This window comes from Otolemur garnettii, unplaced genomic scaffold (assembly GCF_000181295.1).
Source record: "Otolemur garnettii isolate 467f Iridium unplaced genomic scaffold, OtoGar3 scaffold00020, whole genome shotgun sequence".
Lineage (NCBI taxonomy): Eukaryota > Metazoa > Chordata > Mammalia > Primates > Galagidae > Otolemur > Otolemur garnettii.
In genome coordinates, this window is record NW_003852415.1 from 899,252 (window position 1) to 918,952 (window position 19,701).

At 48.7% G+C, this 19,701-nt stretch overlaps 1 protein-coding gene across 3 annotated transcripts in view; it reads right to left on the minus strand.

Moving 5' to 3' along the window:
* Positions 1 to 2,942: 2,942 nt before the first annotated feature.
* ABCD4 (ATP binding cassette subfamily D member 4) overlaps positions 2,943 to 19,701 on the minus strand; it is a 19,814-nt gene continuing 3,055 nt past the window's right edge. Inside the window, exons 2-19 of one of the 3 annotated variants that reach the window (XM_003786907.3) lie at positions 17,514 to 17,632; positions 17,256 to 17,383; positions 15,109 to 15,248; positions 12,826 to 12,942; positions 12,350 to 12,475; positions 11,688 to 11,738; positions 10,113 to 10,207; positions 9,708 to 9,829; positions 9,513 to 9,604; positions 9,260 to 9,349; positions 6,895 to 7,103; positions 6,654 to 6,745; positions 5,950 to 5,986; positions 5,540 to 5,589; positions 5,029 to 5,081; positions 4,635 to 4,711; positions 3,893 to 4,008; positions 2,943 to 3,764 (exon numbers count right to left, since the gene is read on the minus strand). In XM_003786907.3, coding sequence (XP_003786955.1) covers positions 3,696 to 3,764; positions 3,893 to 4,008; positions 4,635 to 4,711; positions 5,029 to 5,081; positions 5,540 to 5,589; positions 5,950 to 5,986; positions 6,654 to 6,745; positions 6,895 to 7,103; positions 9,260 to 9,349; positions 9,513 to 9,604; positions 9,708 to 9,829; positions 10,113 to 10,207; positions 11,688 to 11,738; positions 12,350 to 12,475; positions 12,826 to 12,942; positions 15,109 to 15,248; positions 17,256 to 17,383; positions 17,514 to 17,632 — 1,783 coding nt within the window. In that variant the 3' untranslated portion in view covers positions 2,943 to 3,695. The remainder of the gene's footprint in view (positions 3,765 to 3,892; positions 4,009 to 4,634; positions 4,712 to 5,028; positions 5,082 to 5,539; positions 5,590 to 5,949; positions 5,987 to 6,653; positions 6,746 to 6,894; positions 7,104 to 9,259; positions 9,350 to 9,512; positions 9,605 to 9,707; positions 9,830 to 10,112; positions 10,208 to 11,687; positions 11,739 to 12,349; positions 12,476 to 12,825; positions 12,943 to 15,108; positions 15,249 to 17,255; positions 17,384 to 17,513; positions 17,633 to 19,701) is intronic. The other 2 variants (XM_012803502.2, XM_023511567.1) reach the window with 2 other exon arrangements.

Below are 19,701 nucleotides of genomic sequence, written 5' to 3' on the forward strand. Positions count from 1 at the left end.
ATTTAGGCTGTTTCCACATTTTGGTGGTTGTAAATTGAGCCACAAAAAAAATCTAGTGCCAATGTCCTTATGATAAAATGATTGGGGGGGGCAATGTCTAGTAATGGGTTTGTGGTATCAAATGGGAGGTCTAATTTAAGGATTCTCCATATTTCTTTTAAAGGAGCTTGTATTAGTTTACTGGCCCACCAATAGTGGAAGTGTCTCTCTCAATACCCATGCCAGCATCTGCCAAGTTTGGGACTTTGTGATGTGGGTTATTCTCACTGGGGTTAGGTGATATCTCAGGGTGGTTTTGATTTACATTTCTCTGACAATCAAAGACAATGAGCATTTTTTCATATGTTTGTTAGCCATTCGTCTGTATTCCTCAGAGAAGGCTCTGTTCATGTGGGTTGCCAGTGATAGATGGGACTGTTTGGTCTTTTTTTGTTGATTAATTTGAGTTCTCTGTAGATTCTAGTTATCAACCCCTTTGTCAGATTCATAACATGTAAATATCTTTTCTGATTCTGAAGGTTATTTGCTTTAATTGTTGTGTCTTTAGCTGTGAAGAAGCTTTTCAGTTTATTTAGTTCCATTTGTTTATTTTTGTTATTTTTGCAATTGCCTGGAAGATCTATTTTCAGGGTCAAATCAACCGTACACAGTGATGTAATGGATAGGGGCTGGGGGCTCCAAGGATGAGGCCAGTTCTGACCACCCAGATGAACAGAGGTGCTACTCACTGTCAGAGGAGACACTACAGAAGCTTTGGGAAAGCTCTTACATGCAGTTTTGGAAACGTTGGGTCCTAGGTGTCTGTACTACTTTACTATACGCAAGCTGACATGGCAAGCAGAAGTGGATGAAGATAACAAAAGAGGGCCTTTCACCCTGTCCCGCAGCCCAGGGTCTTCCAGAAGAGCAATAGGGGGACATAAACTGACATTCCTATGCCTTATCCATGTGGGTCTGGGTAGTTCCCTGGGTGGCAGAATGGGACTTAAATTTGGAAAATTACTTGCCTGACTGATACATGATATATTTAGCAACCTTGAACCTGTCCTTGAACCGTGAAGGGCACAAAACCTGATTTCCTTCATGCAGGTTTAATCGACTCATCTAAAACTCTCAGTAGCCTCCATTTCTGAAATGAGTGAAGAATACAGGTGCAGAGTCTGCCCTGAGAGCAGCTTTCTCTGGCAGTTCCTGTGAGGGAGAAGGCTGAGTGTATAGATCAGATACAGCACTGGGAACCGGTTAGAGGTAGAGGAAGTAAAAGATGCAAAGAACCTGAGTTGGGGCTCGGTGCCTGTGGCTCAAGCGGCTAAGGCACCAGCCACATACACCTAAGGTGGTGGGTTTGAATCCCCAGCCCGGGCCCGCCAAACAACGATGGCTACAACCAAAAAATGGCCGGGCGTTGTGGCGGGCGCCTGTAGTCCCAGCTACTTGGGAGGCTGAGGCAGGAGACTCGCTTGAGCCCAGGAGTTGGAGGTTGCTGTGAGTGTGATGCCACGGCACTCCACCCAGGGGGACAGCTTGAGGCTCCGTCTCAAAAAAAAAAAAGAACCTGAGTTGGGAAGGAAATTGATCTTTAAAATAATCTGCCAGTACCAGCACTTGTGAAAAAGGTTTAAGAGGTTGAAGAAGTTGGTAAGGATAAAGTAAGCCTTTTAAGTGGTACGAAGAAGGCATTAAATGAACTCAAATCTTGCAGTGAGAAGTACAATTCTCATTCCATCTTTCCACTTCTATTAAGGAGAACAAACCCATTTGGGTGCTCCAATGCCTAATTCCTCTCTCACATCTCCCAACCTCCCTTTTTTACAAAGAGAGCAAGCTTCAGAGTCTTTGCAGGCAATTGCATCTAGTTGCTGTTTAATAACACTGTTTGGTTTTCACTGTATTAATATTTATTTTTATAGTTACTTTGCATTTAAGTATAAAAATTTTTCTAAAACATGTATTTAAATTAAAAAGGTGAGTTAAGGCCTGGTGTGGTGGCTCACGCCTGTAATCCTAGCACTGTGGGAGGCTGAGGCGAATGGATTGCCTGAGCTCAGGAGTTCGAAACCTTAATCACAGCTACTTGGGAGGCTAAGGCCAGAGGATCGCTTGAGCATAAGAGTTTGAGGTTGCTGTGAGCTGTGATGCTATGGCACTCTACCAAGGGCAGTAAAGTGAGACTGTCTAAATTAAAAATAAATAAATAATTAAATAAAAAATATATAAAATAAAATGGTGAGCTAGTGTTTTAAAATGGTTAAGAACTAACAGTGTTTTAAGTATACAAACCTGGCAAAAATCACGAAGATGGGGTGGCGCCTGTGGCTCAGTGGGTAGGGCACCGGCCCCATATGTGGAGGGTGGCGGGTTGGAACCCAGCCCCAGACAAACTGCAACAGAAAAATAGCCAGGCGTTGTGGCGGGTGCCTATAGTCCCAGCTACTCAGGAGGCTGAGGCAAGAGAATCGCTTAAGCCCAGGAGTTGGAGGTTGCTCTGAGCTGTGATGCCATGGCACCCTACCTAGGGCGACAAAGTGAGGCTCTGTCTCTTAAAAAAAAAATCATGAAGATAATGTGTAGACAAGTGAACTTCAGGGGACATTGCTGTGGAGCAAGAAGTTTGGGTGTAGTAACTTTCCCCTCATGTTTTGTGCTTTCTGGGCTTTGTTTAATCTGTTATTGTTCCCTAATGTAATTATTTTTAGAAAAATCCCAACTATTCATTTATTTATTTAGAGACACAGTCTTACTCTGTTACTTGGGTAGAGTGCTATGGCATACTAGCTCACGATAATCTTAAACTCTTAGGCTCAAGTGATTCTCTTTGCCTCAGCTGCCCTTTGTAGCGGGGACCACAGGCGCTTGCCACAGTGCCCAGCTAGTTTTAGAGATGAGGTCTCGCTCTTGCTCAGGCTGGTCTTGAACTCCTGAGCTCAAGCAATCCACCTACTTTAGGATTACAGGCACGAGCCACCATGCCCGGCCCCAGCCTTATTTTAGCTGAGAAGTGGAAAGAGATTTTTTCCATCTGGGTGAAGACAGAAGGGCACTAGGGTTAGTGGCTCAGGTACTAATCCACACCACACTGAAGGAAGGGCGGAAAGGGAGATGTAGTGAGAAGCGAGCGATCACGGACAGAAGATTCTAGCAGAGTGGAGGCTGTTGCCTCCTTCCTCCAAGTACTCAGATACAAGGCTGGAGAGTCAGTAAAAAAGATCATTCCATAATAGCAAAGCCAGAGAAAAACGCCAAAACCCCACATTTTCGTAATGTTTAAATTTTCTTTTTAAAAAAGTGATAAAAGTGGTTAATTGAAGTTAAAAAAACCTATTACTGCAAAATTTAACTGATTTAAGAGTAAAATATTTCTGAATCTCTTGACTCCAAGTCAAATGTTCTTTCTGTCCTGACTTTTTATCTTATAGACCCCACACTTTCTGATTTCTCTTTAGCACACATAATTAGAGGTAATTTATAAGCAATCGGCATCTCAAATATATAGAGGCTCTGGCTGAGGCTCAGTGTCTCCCATAGAGGCCCATACCTGGGCTGAGCCCACCACTGCCAAGTTCCTGCAGTAGGCCCCATGTGACCCTGTTTGGCACTGAGGATGATTCTTGCTGTCAGTCCTCCTGGTCTCCCCTGGGGACTGCGACATGCCTGGAGTGCAGCTCTCCTTCCAGTGGTTGTCCATATCCTTGACTTCATTTCATTTTAATCTTGGTCAGTTCCCATCTTCCTCCTCCATGAAGTTTCAGAACCAAGGAATGAAACTGCAAGAGGCCACCACCACACAGAGATCAGGCCACCCCTGCTCCCCACTTTGAGGGGCCACTGGCCCTGGCCAGACCAGCCTTTGGATTCTTCCTCCTCCTCAGGCCATCCTTGAGCACACAGGTACCTTTTCAAGGCTGTGCCGATGTCCCACGCTGATGAATGTCATTCCCAGCTGCTGGCCCATGCGGTAGAGCTCGCTCTCCACCTCCTCTGTCAGGGCACTGGTGGCTTCATCAAGCACTGGCAGGAACATGGTGGAAGAGATCAAAGTCCTGCCCCTGGAACCCTCAGCTTCTCCTCCCACCCACATTCAGCCCACCTGGGACCCCTGGGGAGGCTGAAAGCTGCTCTGCTTATAGGAGCCTGCCTTGAGGAGAAGACAGACCAGAACAGCAGCCGGCCAGGCTCCATCTGTGAACACTCCTGTGATTGGCCAGATGAAACCTCTCAGGTCCCTAGAGAAGGGTACCAGCTACTCCCTGGGACTGCTCAGTCCAGAGACTCTCAGTTCTAGAATGTCAGCCTTTGGAGAAGTCCACACTTTCCATCCTCTGCCAGGCACAGCTTGTGGGCCGTGGGGTGGTGTGCCCATGCATTTGACATCAGAGCAGAGTGTGCCACCCTCCCTGGGCAGGCCCCCTGGCAGCAGCCGCTGCACGACACAACGCTATGGGTGGACAGTACGACATATCCAGAGCTGCTCCCAGGGTGCCAAGCCCTGCTCCTCGTGGGCAGGACCTGGCTGTCCTCTCCAGTAGGGGACATGGAAGGCCAAGACATGTACAGGTAAGCCTGGCACCTGTGAGTGTGCTATACCTATGAGCACACGAGGTACTTGGCAGGTGCATCAGTGGGACAGACCTCACCTGCGAACTTTGGCTGCAGGTAGAAGAGGCGGGCGAAGGAGAGCCTCTGCATCTCCCCTGGGGACAGAACATCATACCTGAGGAAAGGGAACCAGAGTTGATGACTGGAGGAAGGAGGACATAGCTTGGCTTTTGCCTAGAATAGGTCTGGGCAGAAGAGGTTCTCTTTGCAGAGAGACAGAAAGAAGGGGGCAGATAGAAGCCTCTTCCCTTTCAACCACACCCACAGCACCTGCGTGAGGCACAACTCTGTTCCCAAGGGCATGAAACTTGTGCCTGATGAACCAGCTAAACACATGGACTTGGGGTCAGGAGCTGTTCCACACTTTGACAGGACCCCTTAGACCTACTATCTTCATGAAGGACCTGGCTCTGACCCAAGTCCTATTCTTACCAGTTCCAATCGACCTGCTCATCCAAGCCCTCTGTCCTTGCTACCAAACTGGACTGTAATAGACCCAGAGGGCATAAGGTCAGTGGAAGGGCCCCTCCCTGCTTCCTGCCACCCTGGGGGAACCTCCCTCACTCCCCACCATACACACATTCTTTTGAAACAAATATACCCCCCAATGGCAAATCAGCTGGGGCATCGTGGGGACAGTGTGCCCTGGGCAGAAGAATATTCTATTAGCAACACTGCTCCAACTTGCTAGAGCATGGTGACAATAAAAAGCAGACTGATTTAGTTTTACTACTGTTTTAAAATTCTGTAAAGAGAACACATCCCGTTATTGTCAATGCCCTGCCAATAGCTCCCGCCATCAGTTTATATGCCTGCTCCCTGCCCTAGGCTCAGACCTCCAGTCCTAGGCCCAGGGACAGCAGGGCCTACCTCTGCTGGGCAGCACCACCTGTGTTGGTACTTCCAGGTGGGCTTGGGTCCTGGGGTCCCTGGGCCCACTTACCAGGCCTGTCAATTCTAAGAACCTCATGATCCTCTCATCATCTGTAGACCCTGCAAAGCAGAGAGACAAGTCAGCTCCTCTGGCTAGCCAGAATTGATGGGGGCACTCACAGCAGGGGTGAGGGCCCAGAATGCTGAGCAAGTGACAGGCCACAGCATTTGATAAGGGAAGGGCCATGTGAAGAAGCAATCACTTCTCTTGCCAAGGAAAGAGAGAGATGAGGGTGAAGGTAGTAAACACTCAAAGGAGGGAGGACCCAACCTGAAACCTGCCTGGGCCTGTAATAGACCCAGAGGGCATAAGGTCAGTGGAAGGGCCTTTCCCAAAGGGCACAGGTGAGGCCATGGTCAGGCACAGCAGGGACAGCTGAGATGGGAGGACAGGACATGACCCAAAGAAGCCTAGCTCACCTGAGTCCGGGTAGATCTCCTTCAGGGGATATATTACCTGATAAAACAAAAACCACATGGGCTCAGGAAGGCTAGCCTGAGATGGAGCTGCACACAGCCTACCTCCCTCTGAGACCACAGGAACCAACGGAAAGGCTGGGCTCCCCTCCCCCGAGAAGGAAACATGTGGGTCCAGTGGGAGAGGCCCAGCCTGCAGACAGCAGGGCAGGGACACTGCAACCTTTATAAGTGTGTTTGGAGGGAGAGTGTGGGAGCCTCCTGAGGACAGGGACCATAGGATCTAACCTGAGTGCTCCACAAACCCATGTGCCAGGCGTCCTCAAACTACGGCCCATGGGCCACATGCAGCCCACCTAGGACATTTATCCGTCCCGCCAGGTGTTTTTGCTGCCACTGCCTGTCCTGTTTAGCAGCCAACTCATCCCCGGGCCTGCAGTCCGGCCCTCCAACGGTCTGAGGGACAGTGAACTGGCCCCCTGTTTAAAAAGTTTGAAGACCGCTGCCATGTACTATGTGGCCTGCAACCCCAGATTTTGAGTTGCTGAGTACATGGGCTCAGTGCTCAAGGAAATGGTCTTGGAGCCAGGGTAACAGGTTCTTTAGGCCTGTAACTCCCCAAGGCCTAAGAATGTCTCACTGCCAGAAGTCCTGGCCATGAGTGGGTGGGAGTGAGGAGGGAAAGTGGGCCCCCATACCAGGCTGACCTGCTCCCGAAGGGTCCCGTCAGTGAAGAATGGCTTTTGTGGCAGGAAAAGAACCCCATGGGGCCCAAAGTCCATCAGCATTTGCACTGAGCCTGCAGAGCCCAAAGACATCCACTTTGAGCTCCCAGAGAAGGTAACGGCTTTTCTTTTCTCTGCCTCTCGTCTTTCCCCACCAGTGGCCCCAGCCTCACCCTATCCCTAGGGCAAGGGCTGTGTCAGAGACAGCGGCCCTGGCTCTCACCCCGTGTGCTTGCCCAGAGGCCTCCCAGGACCCGCAGCAGGGAGGTCTTGCCAGTGCCGGTGTTGCCCGTGATGAGCAGGCTCTGCCCCTCTGAGATCTTCAGACTCAGATCCTTGATTAAGGGCTTCTCAGAGGAAGGGGCTGAGATGGAGACCCGCTCAAGGAGGAAAGCCGTGTCTGCTGGCTGTGCTGCTGGCCACCCTGGGGCCCTGGGTTGGGAAGGGAGGGATAGGTGGGGAAGGCAGCAGCATCAGCATTGTTGTGGGGGAGGTACTTCCACTTGGAGGCATCACCTCTGAATCTGGAGGGTCGTTATGGGCTGATTTGTGTTTCCCCCAAATCCACATGTTCGAGTCCTAACTCCCAGTGCTTCAAAATGCCGAGGTCTTTAAGAGGAGATGATGTTAAATGAGGTTCTTAGCATAGGTGCCCTTTTAAGAAGAGAGACACACCTAGGGCACACATACAGAAGAGGCCATGTGAGGGTGGCTGTCTCCAAGCCAAGGGAGAGGCCTCAGAAGAAACTAATCCTGATCACAACTTGACCTTGGACTTTTAGCCTCTAGAACTGTGAGCAGATAATTTCCTGTTGTTTAAGGGACCCAGCCTGTGGTATTTTGTCCTGGCAGCCTGAGCACATTAACATGGGGTGGGTATGGGAGCATATACTATGTCCCCAGCAGGACACAGTCCCATGCATGACTTATCTTAATCAGTCTTAACATTAATGAATCCAAAGACTACCCTCACTTGGCAGATGAGGCAGAGTCAGGTGCCTAAATAACCGCCTAGGTTATAGAGTTGAATTTGCCTGATTTTATTGGTGGTGGGTTTTCAAGGACAACATGGTGTGACAGTAGTACTACTAATACAAATGGGAGAAGAGAGGTTAATACTCTCCCACTGAGAGAGTTTCTGGCTCTCTAGGGATGCCTGTCTTCCCCACAGAAAAGCAACTCCAGTTTCCTACAGTCTCTGCACCTTCTATTCCAGCACCTCGGCTCACAGGTTCACTAGTTCACTGGCACATGGAACTCTGAACAGAGGTGATGACAATTAAGGCATTAGTTTCTTTTTAAAATTTTTTTTCTGAGACATAGTCTCATTATGTCTCCCTCGGTAGAGTGCCACAGTGTCACAGCTCACAGCAACCTCAAACTCTTGGGCTTAAGCCGTTCTCTTGCCTCAGTCTCCCAAGTAGCTGGGACTATAGGCACCTGCCACAACATTCTCGGTTATTTTATTTTATTTTTTTTTGCAGTTTTTGGCCGGGGCTAGGTTTGAACCTGCCACCTCCGGCATATGGGGCCGGTGCCCTACTCCTTTAAGCCACAGGCGCCACCCCCAGCTATTTTTTTTGTTGTTGCAGCAGCTGTCATTGTTGTTTAGCAGGCCTGGGCTGGGTTCAAACCCGCCACCAGCCTGGGTGTATGTGGCCGGTGCCCTACCCATTGAGCTACAGGTGCCACCCATGGCATTAGTTTCTGAGAGAGAATTGAGGGTAGGCCCTGGAATTCAGACTGATTCCATTTTTAAAGCTTATTCTGACACCACTGTCTAAGCACTTTCCACAGACTAGGTACCCAATTCTCAGAACCCTAACAGGAAGATTCCATTAATTTCTCTTTTCTAGACATGAGAAAATGGAGAAATAGAAGTAGGGCCGGATGCGGAGGCTCATGCCTGTAATTCTGGCACTCTGGGAGGCCGAGGTGGGTGGATTGCCTGAGCAAGTGCAAGACCCCGTCGCTAAAAAATAGCCATGTGTTGTAGCAGGCACCTGTAGTCTCAGCTACTCGGGAGGCTGAGACAAGAGAATAGCTTGAGCCCAAGAGTTTTAGGTTGCTGTGAGCTATGATGCCATAGCACTCTACCAAGGGTGACATAGTGTGAATCTGTCTCAAAAAAAAAAAAGAAAGAAAGAAAGAAAGAAAAGCAAGGAGATGAAACACATCCCAAATGCACAGGGAGGCCAGGAACATTCCAGTTCCATAAAGACACATGAATAAAGACATCTCAGGGTCTGAGCCACACATGCCCAAGGACAGGCCTAGGCAGCAGGGCTCAATGGGAAGAAGAAGGAATGGAGGAGGAGAGTCACTATTCAGATTTTTGTTTTGTTTTCTGTGTCCAGACAGAAGGTGTGTGTACTTTGCTTCCATTAGTGGGGGAATGATGTAAATGCTAGTGCACTGACACTGTGAATTCTTGTATTATGTCTGGCATGGGAGGTAGGTGTTTTCCACTTACTCCCTTCAGCTCTGCTACCCTGAGGGAAATGGCAGGGCTCCTGGGTGCACCCATGCTGGGTGATTCAGAGCCTGCATCCTCATCCACTGCACCGCCCTGCTAGCCCACTACTCACTTGTCTAAGCCCCACTCGCTCTCGCCCAGGATCTCGCAGTCCTGTGACTTCAAGGACATGTCCAGCAGGGTCTCCTGAAGCTCCCCAATCCTGGACAACAAGTGAAAACCTGAAGCAAGGCCGGGGGGGCCCAGGTAAAGGCAAAACTCCTTTTTCTATCTCACACCCACTAATATGCAGTGAGTTCCTGCCCCATCCCCCTTTAATTCACTCAGCCACATCTTCCAGCAGCACACACTTTGCTCAGCCTCACCTGTGCGTGTAACCAGCCACGTCCGAGAGTATGGTGGAGAGGTCAATGAGGCGGGTGAAGCAGCTGATGAGGTAGATGCACACAAAGGCATTCTGCAGGAATGGAAAGCAGTCATGCAGGCTTTGACCCCAGGGCCCCAGCAGCTGGGCCAGAGACAGAGGGGACTGCAGGAGGGCTCACTAGAGGGACTCTCACCTTGCTGACCAATGTGCTAAGTTCTGTGGGACTCAGGTCTCCATAGACCCCACTGAAAATGGGGATCGCAATGACAATGTAACTCAGGATGCTGCCCAGATAGTCAAAGGTGTTGACACCGACTGTGGAAGACAAACTGCATGAGATCCAGAACCATTCATGTGCTCCACGGGGGACACCACCCTCAAGGTGGGCAGCAGGACACCAAGCAAGCCCATGCCACACTGTCCCTGGATCCTCACTCTCCTGAGGACACTTGAGACAACAGCTCAAGTGCTTAATAGCTCCCCTAGTTAACTCCTTCATTACGCAGATTTATCAGCATGGCACAAAGTAGAGAGATGTGGGAAGGGAAGTGAGCCATTCCGACCCTTGGTCCCCACCTCCTGGGGCCCCTCTGCCTACTGTACAGCCAGAGTTCCCTGGATATCAGCTCCCTCTGGGTCTGGAGAAGTCTCTGCAGCCTGCAGTCTGTCCTCATGTGCTCCACGTGCCCAGCTCTGATAACAAAGGCCAAGATGTCCATAGGGCCTGGAGAGGGTCAGCCAGACTGGGTCTGGCTTCCTTTAGGGTCGCCCTTCCTTTAGGGACCAAGCCCACCCAAATGATCTAGCCTGCAGACCCTGTCTGCCACTAGCAGCCACTCCTCCATAAGGTATTGTCCGTGGAAAGAACATGAACTCTAGATTTGGATGGGCCTCGTTCAAAGCCTGGCTCTGGCCAGGTATTAGGCAGGTGACACAGGCAGGTCATATAAGCCTCTGAGTCTCAGTTTTTTCACCCATAAAATGGAGCTAACAATACCTATGTAATAGATGACAGAATTAAGAGTTTCTGAATATAGAGTACCAGATGCTAGGGGCCCTCATAAATATACATGGAGCAGTCCCTATGGGCCAGTGGCTAGTGCAATAAAGAGGCAGATAAAATAATCTCTGCTCCTGAGGAGCTCCCAGGCAGGCAGGCACACTGCACTCTTCACCTAGAATATGGAGCGTTACATTATCCTCAGGACTATGGCAACAAATAGGCTTGACCACTAACAGAGTCTGGGAAGGCTACCCAGAGGCGGTGACTTGGGGTTTCAAGGATGGGCAGAAATTCTCCAGGCAGAAATGGTGATGAGAGGAGAGAGGGGACATTTTAGATTTTGCACAGAAGACCACAGAACCCATTTGGAGCTCTAATAACTAACCCACCTTCCCCAGAGCACAGATCTTCATGAGGCCAGGCTGCAGAATCCAAAGGCCACCTTACCACACCCATGCTCTGCTCATCCCACAACCCAACCCCAGAGCAGTTTCCTGGTGTTTTTGGTGCCCCTGATTGGTAAAGGCTGCAAACTGCAGCAGAGGGGGCAGAGTGTAAAGGTCCTATTGCTATTAGATCCCCCCCAAGTACAGGGGATGCAAGGAACAACTTCCACTTCTTAGACGTGACTCTCTGGGGACTCGGCCACACATAAGGCAGAATATAGGGACCTGTCTGGTCCTGGAGGGAAGGGATGGGATTTCACAAGGCTGTGGAAAGAACATGAAAGACCAGATACCTACACTAACAGTGTCTGTGGGGAATGGGTCTGCTGATCTTCTGAGAGGCTCCCATTCCCTCTCATGCTACAGACACAAGATCAGCTTTAGACATTAGATTATGACAAGAAAGGTATTTAACAGACAGAAAACTGAAGCAGAGATAATGCCTTGTAGTCATCGGCAGGATGATGAAACATTCACTTTTTTGCCCTTTGACAGTTTCAGGCTCCATGCCAGACCACTAAGACTAAAGCTGCTTCAGAAGCAAAACCCTGGACCTAAGGATGAGGTAGACAAGGGCAGTGAGAGGTTCAGGGAGATGGTCACAGCCAAGTGTAACGACACTTGGCCCCTGGGCTCAGTGGTGGTGGGAGGGCTATAAAGTCATCTTCCCTCTTCCTCTATCAGCTCTGGCAAGGCAGAGGAGAACTACGTCCTCCAGACTCACCTGTAGAAAGCAGCAGGCTCGGCATTCACCCGAATCTGCATGTGCTTGAACCTGGGTAGACCAAAGAGAAATGTGTGCTGACGATGGGGAATCGTCAGTCCCCTTTTGTCAGAGCCCTGGATCAAGAAGAGGCCCCAAAGTGGAGCCCATCTCCACCTCAAAGCTGTGGTACCTTGGGCTGACCCTTCCCTGACTCTCATAGAGGTGGGGAATCCCCAGGCCCAGGTGGGACTGGAGATCTGCAGAGACAGGGCAGCCCCTCAGCCTTCTGTAGAGAGGTCAGGTGTGTTCCTGCTCACATACCTCCTCCTCCCAGGGCCTGCCCTGAAGGACAGAGTCAGAAAGCTCGGAGTAGGGGCTGGAACTTTCTGCTGCCAGGCCCAACTGACCTGAGCCAGGGTAGTTAGACCAGAGGGTGTGAGAAGGCTGAGGCATGAGAATGATGGCTAACCAGACACTGTTCACGGCCCTTCCTGTGCGTGATATCATTATTCCTCATAATTCTCTCAGTAGGCAATAGCACCATCCCCACTTTAGAAATGAGAAAATGAAGCTTAGAGAATTTAACATCCTTGCCCAATATCCTATAGCTGGTAACTGGCATAGCCGGGATCCAGACCCCATACTGCCCAGCCCAGAAACCTCAATCAAGAGAAACACACCTAAAATCCCCCTCCAGCTTCTCCTGCTGTACCAGCTTCGCCACAATGGGCCCCATCAAGGTTTTGTTCACCATGGTTCCCAGGAGGAAATACCCGAAGATGCTCAAGGGCCCAAGCCAGCCTGTACTGAAAGGCAGAGAAAGGCAGGAAGGGTGTAGGGGCTGCCATCCCCACAGGCCTCAGCCCCGACTCCAGCCCCCTCTCAGGTAGCCCCTGTCCAGTCCAGCATTCCCATAGGTCCTCTGCTCCTACATGGATAGCTGGTATGAACTGTCAGATTGCCAGGATACCTGTGATACTGAGGCAACAAGGGGAGGGTGGGAGCCTGAGCATGTGTGATAGAGAGACTCCTTAAGGCAAGGAGGGAGAAGGAAGCCAAGCTCTCCTGGACCTTGACCTGGGAGAGCTGACTGAAGGACCTCTGAGGACACCAGGATGGGGAGGAAAAGGAATGATGGGCAGAGGAGAGACCTCACCTCTGGAAGCACTGGTAAGTGTAGTAAACCAGGGTGAAGGGGGAGATGATCAGGTTGCTGGCCATGCTGCTGAGCTGCCGGCAGAATCGCTCCACATCCTGGCTGATGCGTTGGTCCCTGCACCCAATGACACAGAGTGGCTGGAGCCAGGGAGGTAGGCTCAAAGGTGGAGAGAGTCAAGGCAGTTCCACATCACCTCTTTCCTGACCTGGCCTCTCAGTGCTATTAGCAATGACTCTGTAGGGAAATGGAACCAGGTAAGCTGGTCTCCAAGTGGTCATTTTTTTTTTTTTTAAGCAGTCTTACTTTGTGACTGTGACCCTGGGTAGAGTGCTGGGGCATCAGCCTAGCTCACAGCAACCTCAGTCTCTAGGGGTCAGGCAATCATCTTGCCTCAGCCTCCCCAGTAGCTGGGATTACAGGTGCATGCCTGACTAATTTTCCTATTTTTAGTAGATATAGGGCATTGCTCTTGCTCAGGCTGGTCTTAAACTCCTGAGCTCAAGCAATCCACCTGCCTCAGCTTCCCAGAGTGTTAGGATTACAGGCGTGAGCCACTGCTCCTGGCTGACCCTGGTGGCCTTTAAACAGGGTTCTAGAGTTGCATCTTATAGTGCCACAGTTTACCCCTCAGGAGTGGGAACTGACAGGTCCAACATCCAGGGGCCTGAGGCAGCTCTGGGCAGAGCCAAAAAAATACCTTGATCGTAGTTAAGCTGCCTTCTTAGATCATCAGGAAAATTGTCTCCTTTATCTAAATCTTCCCCAATTCCTCTTACAGGAGCCTGGCCCTGGCCCCAAGTTAGAGACCTGGCTGTGAAGGCTTCATGGAGGCTGGGCCACCGGGATGAGGCCTAAAAGCAAAGCAGCAGCCGCTGCCTACTACGAATGTTGCTGTGATGCTCTGCTTCAGCTGAGGAAAGATCACCAGGGAGCAAAATGCTTGCTGTGAGGGTTGTGAGTAGGGAGAGACCCCACATGTCCCATCTTACCACTAGGGCCACAGTGATTCCTAGTCCCAGGGGGACATGACCTTGGGCAAGTCACTTGCAATCTTTTGGCCCCAGTTCCTCACCTGTAAAGCAACAGCTAACTCACACTGGAACACTTGCAGTGTGTCCAGCATCGCACACGTGAACTACATGAATGGTTCCTTTCATCCGCACTACATCCTTTGAGACAGGAACTGCTATCATCCCCATTTTACAGAAGGGAACCTGGGGCTTAGTGAATTTAAGAGTTACAAACTATCCTAGCGCTCTGGGAGGCTGAGGAGGATGGATTGCCTGAGCTTAGGAGTTTAAGACCAGCCTGAGCAAGGGCAAGATGCTGTCTCTTAAAATAGCTGGGGGTTGTGGTGGGCACCTGTAGTCCCAGCTACTCAGGAGGCTGAGGCAAGAGGATCACTTGAGCTCAAGAGTTTGAAGTTGCTGTGAGCTATGATGCCATAGCTCTCTACCAAGGGCAGCAAAGTGAAACTGTCTTAAAAAAAAAAAAAAATGGGCGGCGCCTGCAGCTCAGTGAGTAGGGCACTGGCCCCACATATCGAGGGTGGTGGGTTCAAACTCAGCCCCAGCCAAACTGTAACAAAAAATAGCCGAGCACTGTGGCGGGCACCTGTAGTCCCAGCTACTCGGGAAGCTGAGGTAAGAGAATTACTTAAGCCCAAGAGCTGGAGATTGCTGTGAGCTCTGACAACACAGCACTCTACCAAGGGTGACAAAGTAAGACTCTGTCTCTATTAAAAAAAAAAAAAAAGCTATAAATTAGGAAGTGCTAGAAGGGGGACTTAAATCCTAGATTAAGTCCCAGATCAGTACTAATTTCTTTACTGCTGAAATCTAAGAGCTGGTTTTCTAGCAAGGATACTAGAGGGTACCTTATTTGGAAGCCCACAACATAAAGATGCTCCTGGCCTCTTTTTATTTTCAAAAAGAGATGGTTGCTATGTTGCCCAGGCTGGAATAAAGTGGCTACTTACAGGAGCAACTGGAGTATTACTCTTGGGTTCATGTGATCCTCTTGCTCAGCCTCCTGAGGTGTTGGGACTACAGGAGCCTGCCAATGTTCCTGGCAGGCCTCTTCTTTTTAGCTCCCTATTCTCAGCCCCGCAGCCTCTCTAGGGGTCCTCTGTAAAATACCCTCCCCCACAGCTCTGGGCAGAAACATGTACAAACAACCATTAGATGATCTCCATGGGATCTGCTGCCAGGACCCTCCAGGGCTAAGCCAGATGCAAAGGACCACACAGAGGGCAGTGAGGACGAAGAAGGGGGTACCTACGGGTTATCGATGTCATCGCGCAGCACGTTGAGGGTGTAGTACACGCGGCCCCGGAAGTAGAGGCGGTGGAGGTGCTGGGTGAGGTCCTTCCTCCAGCTCACATACAGCAGGTTGCAGGTGAACTGGTCAAAGCTCTTCAGCTGTGCCGTGGGGGAGAGGAGAGGAGAGGAGAAGGGAGGGGAGAGACGGTTTCCTGAAAATCTTGGTTCAAAGCTCAGAGCTGACAGGAAGCCTCTGCTGACCAGCCCCAGTCCACTGACTCTGATTACTCTGTCCACTCAGCACTTTCATATTTTTTAAATGATGTTCCTTGAGTCACATCAGCACTTTCCTTATTTAAAGTGTCAAGTCATGGAATTTTTCCTTCCACATTCACTCACATATTCATTCCTTCACACCAAATAGTAGAGGGCTTTCCAAGGCAAGACCCTCATGCCCTTTTCTATATTGTACTGTCTTATTCCGAGAGCAGATGAGCTTCTAGAAGTTGGGAGACCACCTACTCCACTTATATTCTTTTTTGTTTTGTTTTGTTTTTGAGACAGAGTTTCACTATGTTGCCCTCGGCAGAGTGCCATGGCATCATAGCTCACAGCAACCTCAAACTCGCGGGCTTAAGCAATTCTCTTGCCTCAGTCTCCCAGGTAGCTGGAACTATAGTCGCCTGCCACAATGCCCAGCTATTTTTTTGTTGTAGTCGTCATTGTTGTTTAGTTGGCCCAGTCCAGGTTCAAAGCTGCCAGCCGTGGTTCGTGTGGCCAGCGCTGTAACCACTGTGCTACAGGCGCCGAGCCTCCATTTATATTCTTACTCCTCTGTCCTCTAAGCTTGGAACTGGGTTCTGTATACATAGGTGTTTACTGACTGAAGATCCAACAGAAGAGGCATGTATGACAGAAAGTGGCTTCCCCTAGAAAACAGACAGTACAGCCTGATAGACAGCATTAGGCAAGAGTTCTGGCAGCGCCCTGCATCTCATCATTTACCATTTCCAGAGCACCTACGTAAACAATAAGCTCAAAGTATTGTCAGGAAACAAGGGTGTGAGAAGTGTTATAGGAGAGGTAAACTCAAGGAATTAGTTAAATACAGAGAAAACACAGAATACGGTGGAGGAAACATGAAGGAGAAAGCTGAGGAGGACATGAAAGAGATGACTATGGAGACATCTTAAAACATGAGGTTTTAGCATATTGAATGAAGGATGGAGAAAGGTCATTCTGCAAAAAGAACAGCAGTTGCAAAAGCTGCGTGGTGTGACATGGTACCAGGAACAGTCACAGCCTTAGCCCCCAGAGGGGTGAACAGCAGTTCTGACTGCTGATCCCAGTTTTTGTCTGTTTGTTTTAAGAGATGAGATCTTGCTATGTTGCCCAGGCTGGACTCAAATTCCTGGGCTGAAGCAATCCTCCCACCTCGGTCTCCTGAGTAGCTGGGTCTACAGGCATGCACCACAGAGCCTGGCTTTGAGTCCAGTTTCTTTTTTTTTTTTTTTTTTTTGAGACAGAGCCTCAAGCTGTCCCCCTGGGTAGAGTGCTGTGGCATCATACTCACAGCAACCTCCAACTCCTGGGCTCAAGAGAGTCTCCTGCCTCAGCCTCCCAAGTAGCCGGGACTACAGGTGCCCGCCACAACGCCTGGCCATTTTTTGGTTGCAGCCATCGTTGTTGTTTGGTGGGCCCGGGCTGGGGATTCGAACCCGCCACCTTAGGTGTATGTGGCTGGCGCTTTAGCCGCTTGAGCCACAGGCGCCAAGCTGAGTCCAGTTTCAAAGTGTTCTGATCTCCATGAAGTAAGGTCAGAACACTTTTCTCTGTATTTAACTAATGAAGTCAGAGTTCTAGGAACGGAAAGGACCCTGATCATTTCTGCTAAATTAAGTGGAATTAAGCCAGAACCTTGTGGCCTAAGGAGCTTAGAACATTGAGCTTGGAACATCTGAGGAATCGGTCCCAAGTAGACCAATGGCAAAAGCAGTGCCCTGCCTAGAGTTCTGATCTTCAGGGCAACCATCCCTTTAATTCCTGGAAAAGGGAGGAAACACATACCTACAACTTGGTTCCTGCTTCCTGGAGGCTAAGACCCACTGGGAATTTTACTTTTACTAGACTGGAGAGGGAGAGAGACACACGGAGAGGAGACCTTACCATGGAGTTGAGAACGATGAACATGACAGCCAGGAATGTCAGATTCTTAAATCCATCCAAGTCTTTGTTTCCCAGGACCCCATAGTACTGGCTGGGAATCAAGCCAACCTGATAGATTACCAATTGTTCTGGAAGGAAGGAGAGGAATAAGAAATCAGTGATGAGGGATAAAAAGGAGTCCCTGCCTCGTCAATACGCCAGAGAGAGGGAAAGGACCCAAAAGTAGAGCTTCCCTCCCTCCAAAGCCTGGCTACTCACCCAGTAGGGTCACACACAAAAGGGTCAGGAACATCAAGGCATTTTGTGATGACCAAGAGGGAAATAAAACCTTCTGTATCTGCAGGAACCGCTGGAGAAACTGCAGATCTAACCTAGGCCTAAAGAGGAATTGGAGAAGCAGAGAGAGGCCCAAGTAGGTAGTTAAGCCTTAGAGAGCAGTTATCAAGCTTATCCACATTGTCTTTTAGAGGGTTCAGGCTATGCAGAAAGAATGGTTTACAAATGCTTAAGATGGTGTGCTCAGAATAGACGAGGGATAAAAAGGAAATTTTCAAATTGATAAACTGGCTGTTTACCAAAAACCTACAGCAAAAACATGGTTAATGAATAAACTTTGCCACATCCTTATTATGGTCACAAACAAGACCAGAATGCCCATTATATCAAAGATTTTAAGGTCTTGGCTAAAGCAATATAGCAAGAAAAAGGAATAAAGTAAAAGAATTAAAGAGATTTAATTGTCATTATTTGCAGATAATGTGAACGTTTACTCAGGGAACACAAGCAAATCAATAGACAAACTTGGGTAGCTGGTTAGTACAGTTGGTAAGGGCATGGTGGTAATAATAAACTTTTTTTTTTTTTTTTTTGAGACAAGAGTCTCAAGCTGTTGCCCTGGGTGGAGTGCTGTGGTATCATAGCTCACAGCAACTTCCACCTCTTAGGCTCAGTGATTCTCTTGCCTCAGTTTTTCTATTTTTAGTAGAGATGGGGTCTCACTTTTGCTCAGGCTGGTCTTGAACTCCTGAGCTCAAGCAATTCACCCGCCTCAGCCTCCCAGTGTGCTACGATTACAGGTGTGAGCCACCGCGCCCAGCCTCAATAATAAACTTTTGAAAGTAAACAGAGTTCAGTAATGTTGCTAGATATGAGATTAACATACAAATATTAATAGTGTTCATGTATACTAGCAATAATCAACTCGAAAATACAAAGATAATAAGATGTCATTTACAAAGAAACATATGGAAAAATGATTAAATATTCAGGAATTAACTTTTTTTTAGAAAGAGGAAAATGGAAAGCTCTACTATAGGATGTGAAAGAACACCCAAATACAGTTGGCAGGACTTACCATTATAAAGACCTTCTTTCTAAAAAAGGTAGTCTTGGCTCAGTGCCCGTAGCACAGTGGTTATGGCGCTGGCCATGAACACTGAGGCTGGTGGGTTTGAACCCAGCCCGGGCCAACTAAACAACTGTAGCAAAAAAATAGCTGGCATTGTGGCAGACACCTGTAGTCCCAGCTACTTAGCTACTTGCCCAGCTAAGGCAAGAGAATCGTCTAAGCCCAAGAGTTTGAGGATGCTGTGAGCTGGGACACCACAGTATTCTCTACCAAGGGTGACATAATGAGACTCTGTCTCAAAAATAAATAAATAAATTTATCTATAAATCCAATGTAATAACAATTAAAAGCAGATTTTTCTGAGGAATTTAATAGCTTAGGGCAGTTGTGAAGAATTGGAAAGGAAGAGAGAGACCCAAAACATCAGGTTAGTAAGACAGACCGTATTACAGCAATAGAATAACATAGTTTTAATACAAGAACAAAAGACAAACAAAACCAAACACCTATGTTTACACAGGCATACAATGGACGTTACATGACAAGAAAGGGCACATTAATACTAATAATTGCCAACACTTACTAAGCATGTACTATGTCCTAGTATGATTCTAAGAGTTTTGCATCTATTCTTTTTTTTTTCCTGAGACAGAGTTTCACTTGGTCACCCTGGGTAGAGTGCCATGATGTCATAGCTCTTAGCAAAATCTTGGGCTCAACTCATCTTCTTGCCTCAGACTCCTGAATAGCTGGGACTTATGCCTAGTTAGTGTTTTCTATTTTTTTTAGTGGAGATGGGGGTCTCACTCTTGCTCAGGTTGGTATTAAACTCCACCAAAGCAGGTGGAGTTCAAGCAATACACTTGCCTCAGCGTCCCAGAGTGCTAGGATTATAGGCATGAGCCACTGCGCTCAGCCTGCATGTATTCATTCATTCAATTGTTACAACCCTCCGAACTGGAGACTATATCCTATATCAAGGATGAGGAGTGGAGGCAAAAAGAGGCTAAGTAACTTGTACTGTCTTAGGCCCACAGCAGCCTGACCTCTTAATTATGCTACAGCTTTTCTAGTTTTTTTTTCTTTTTTCTTTTTTTT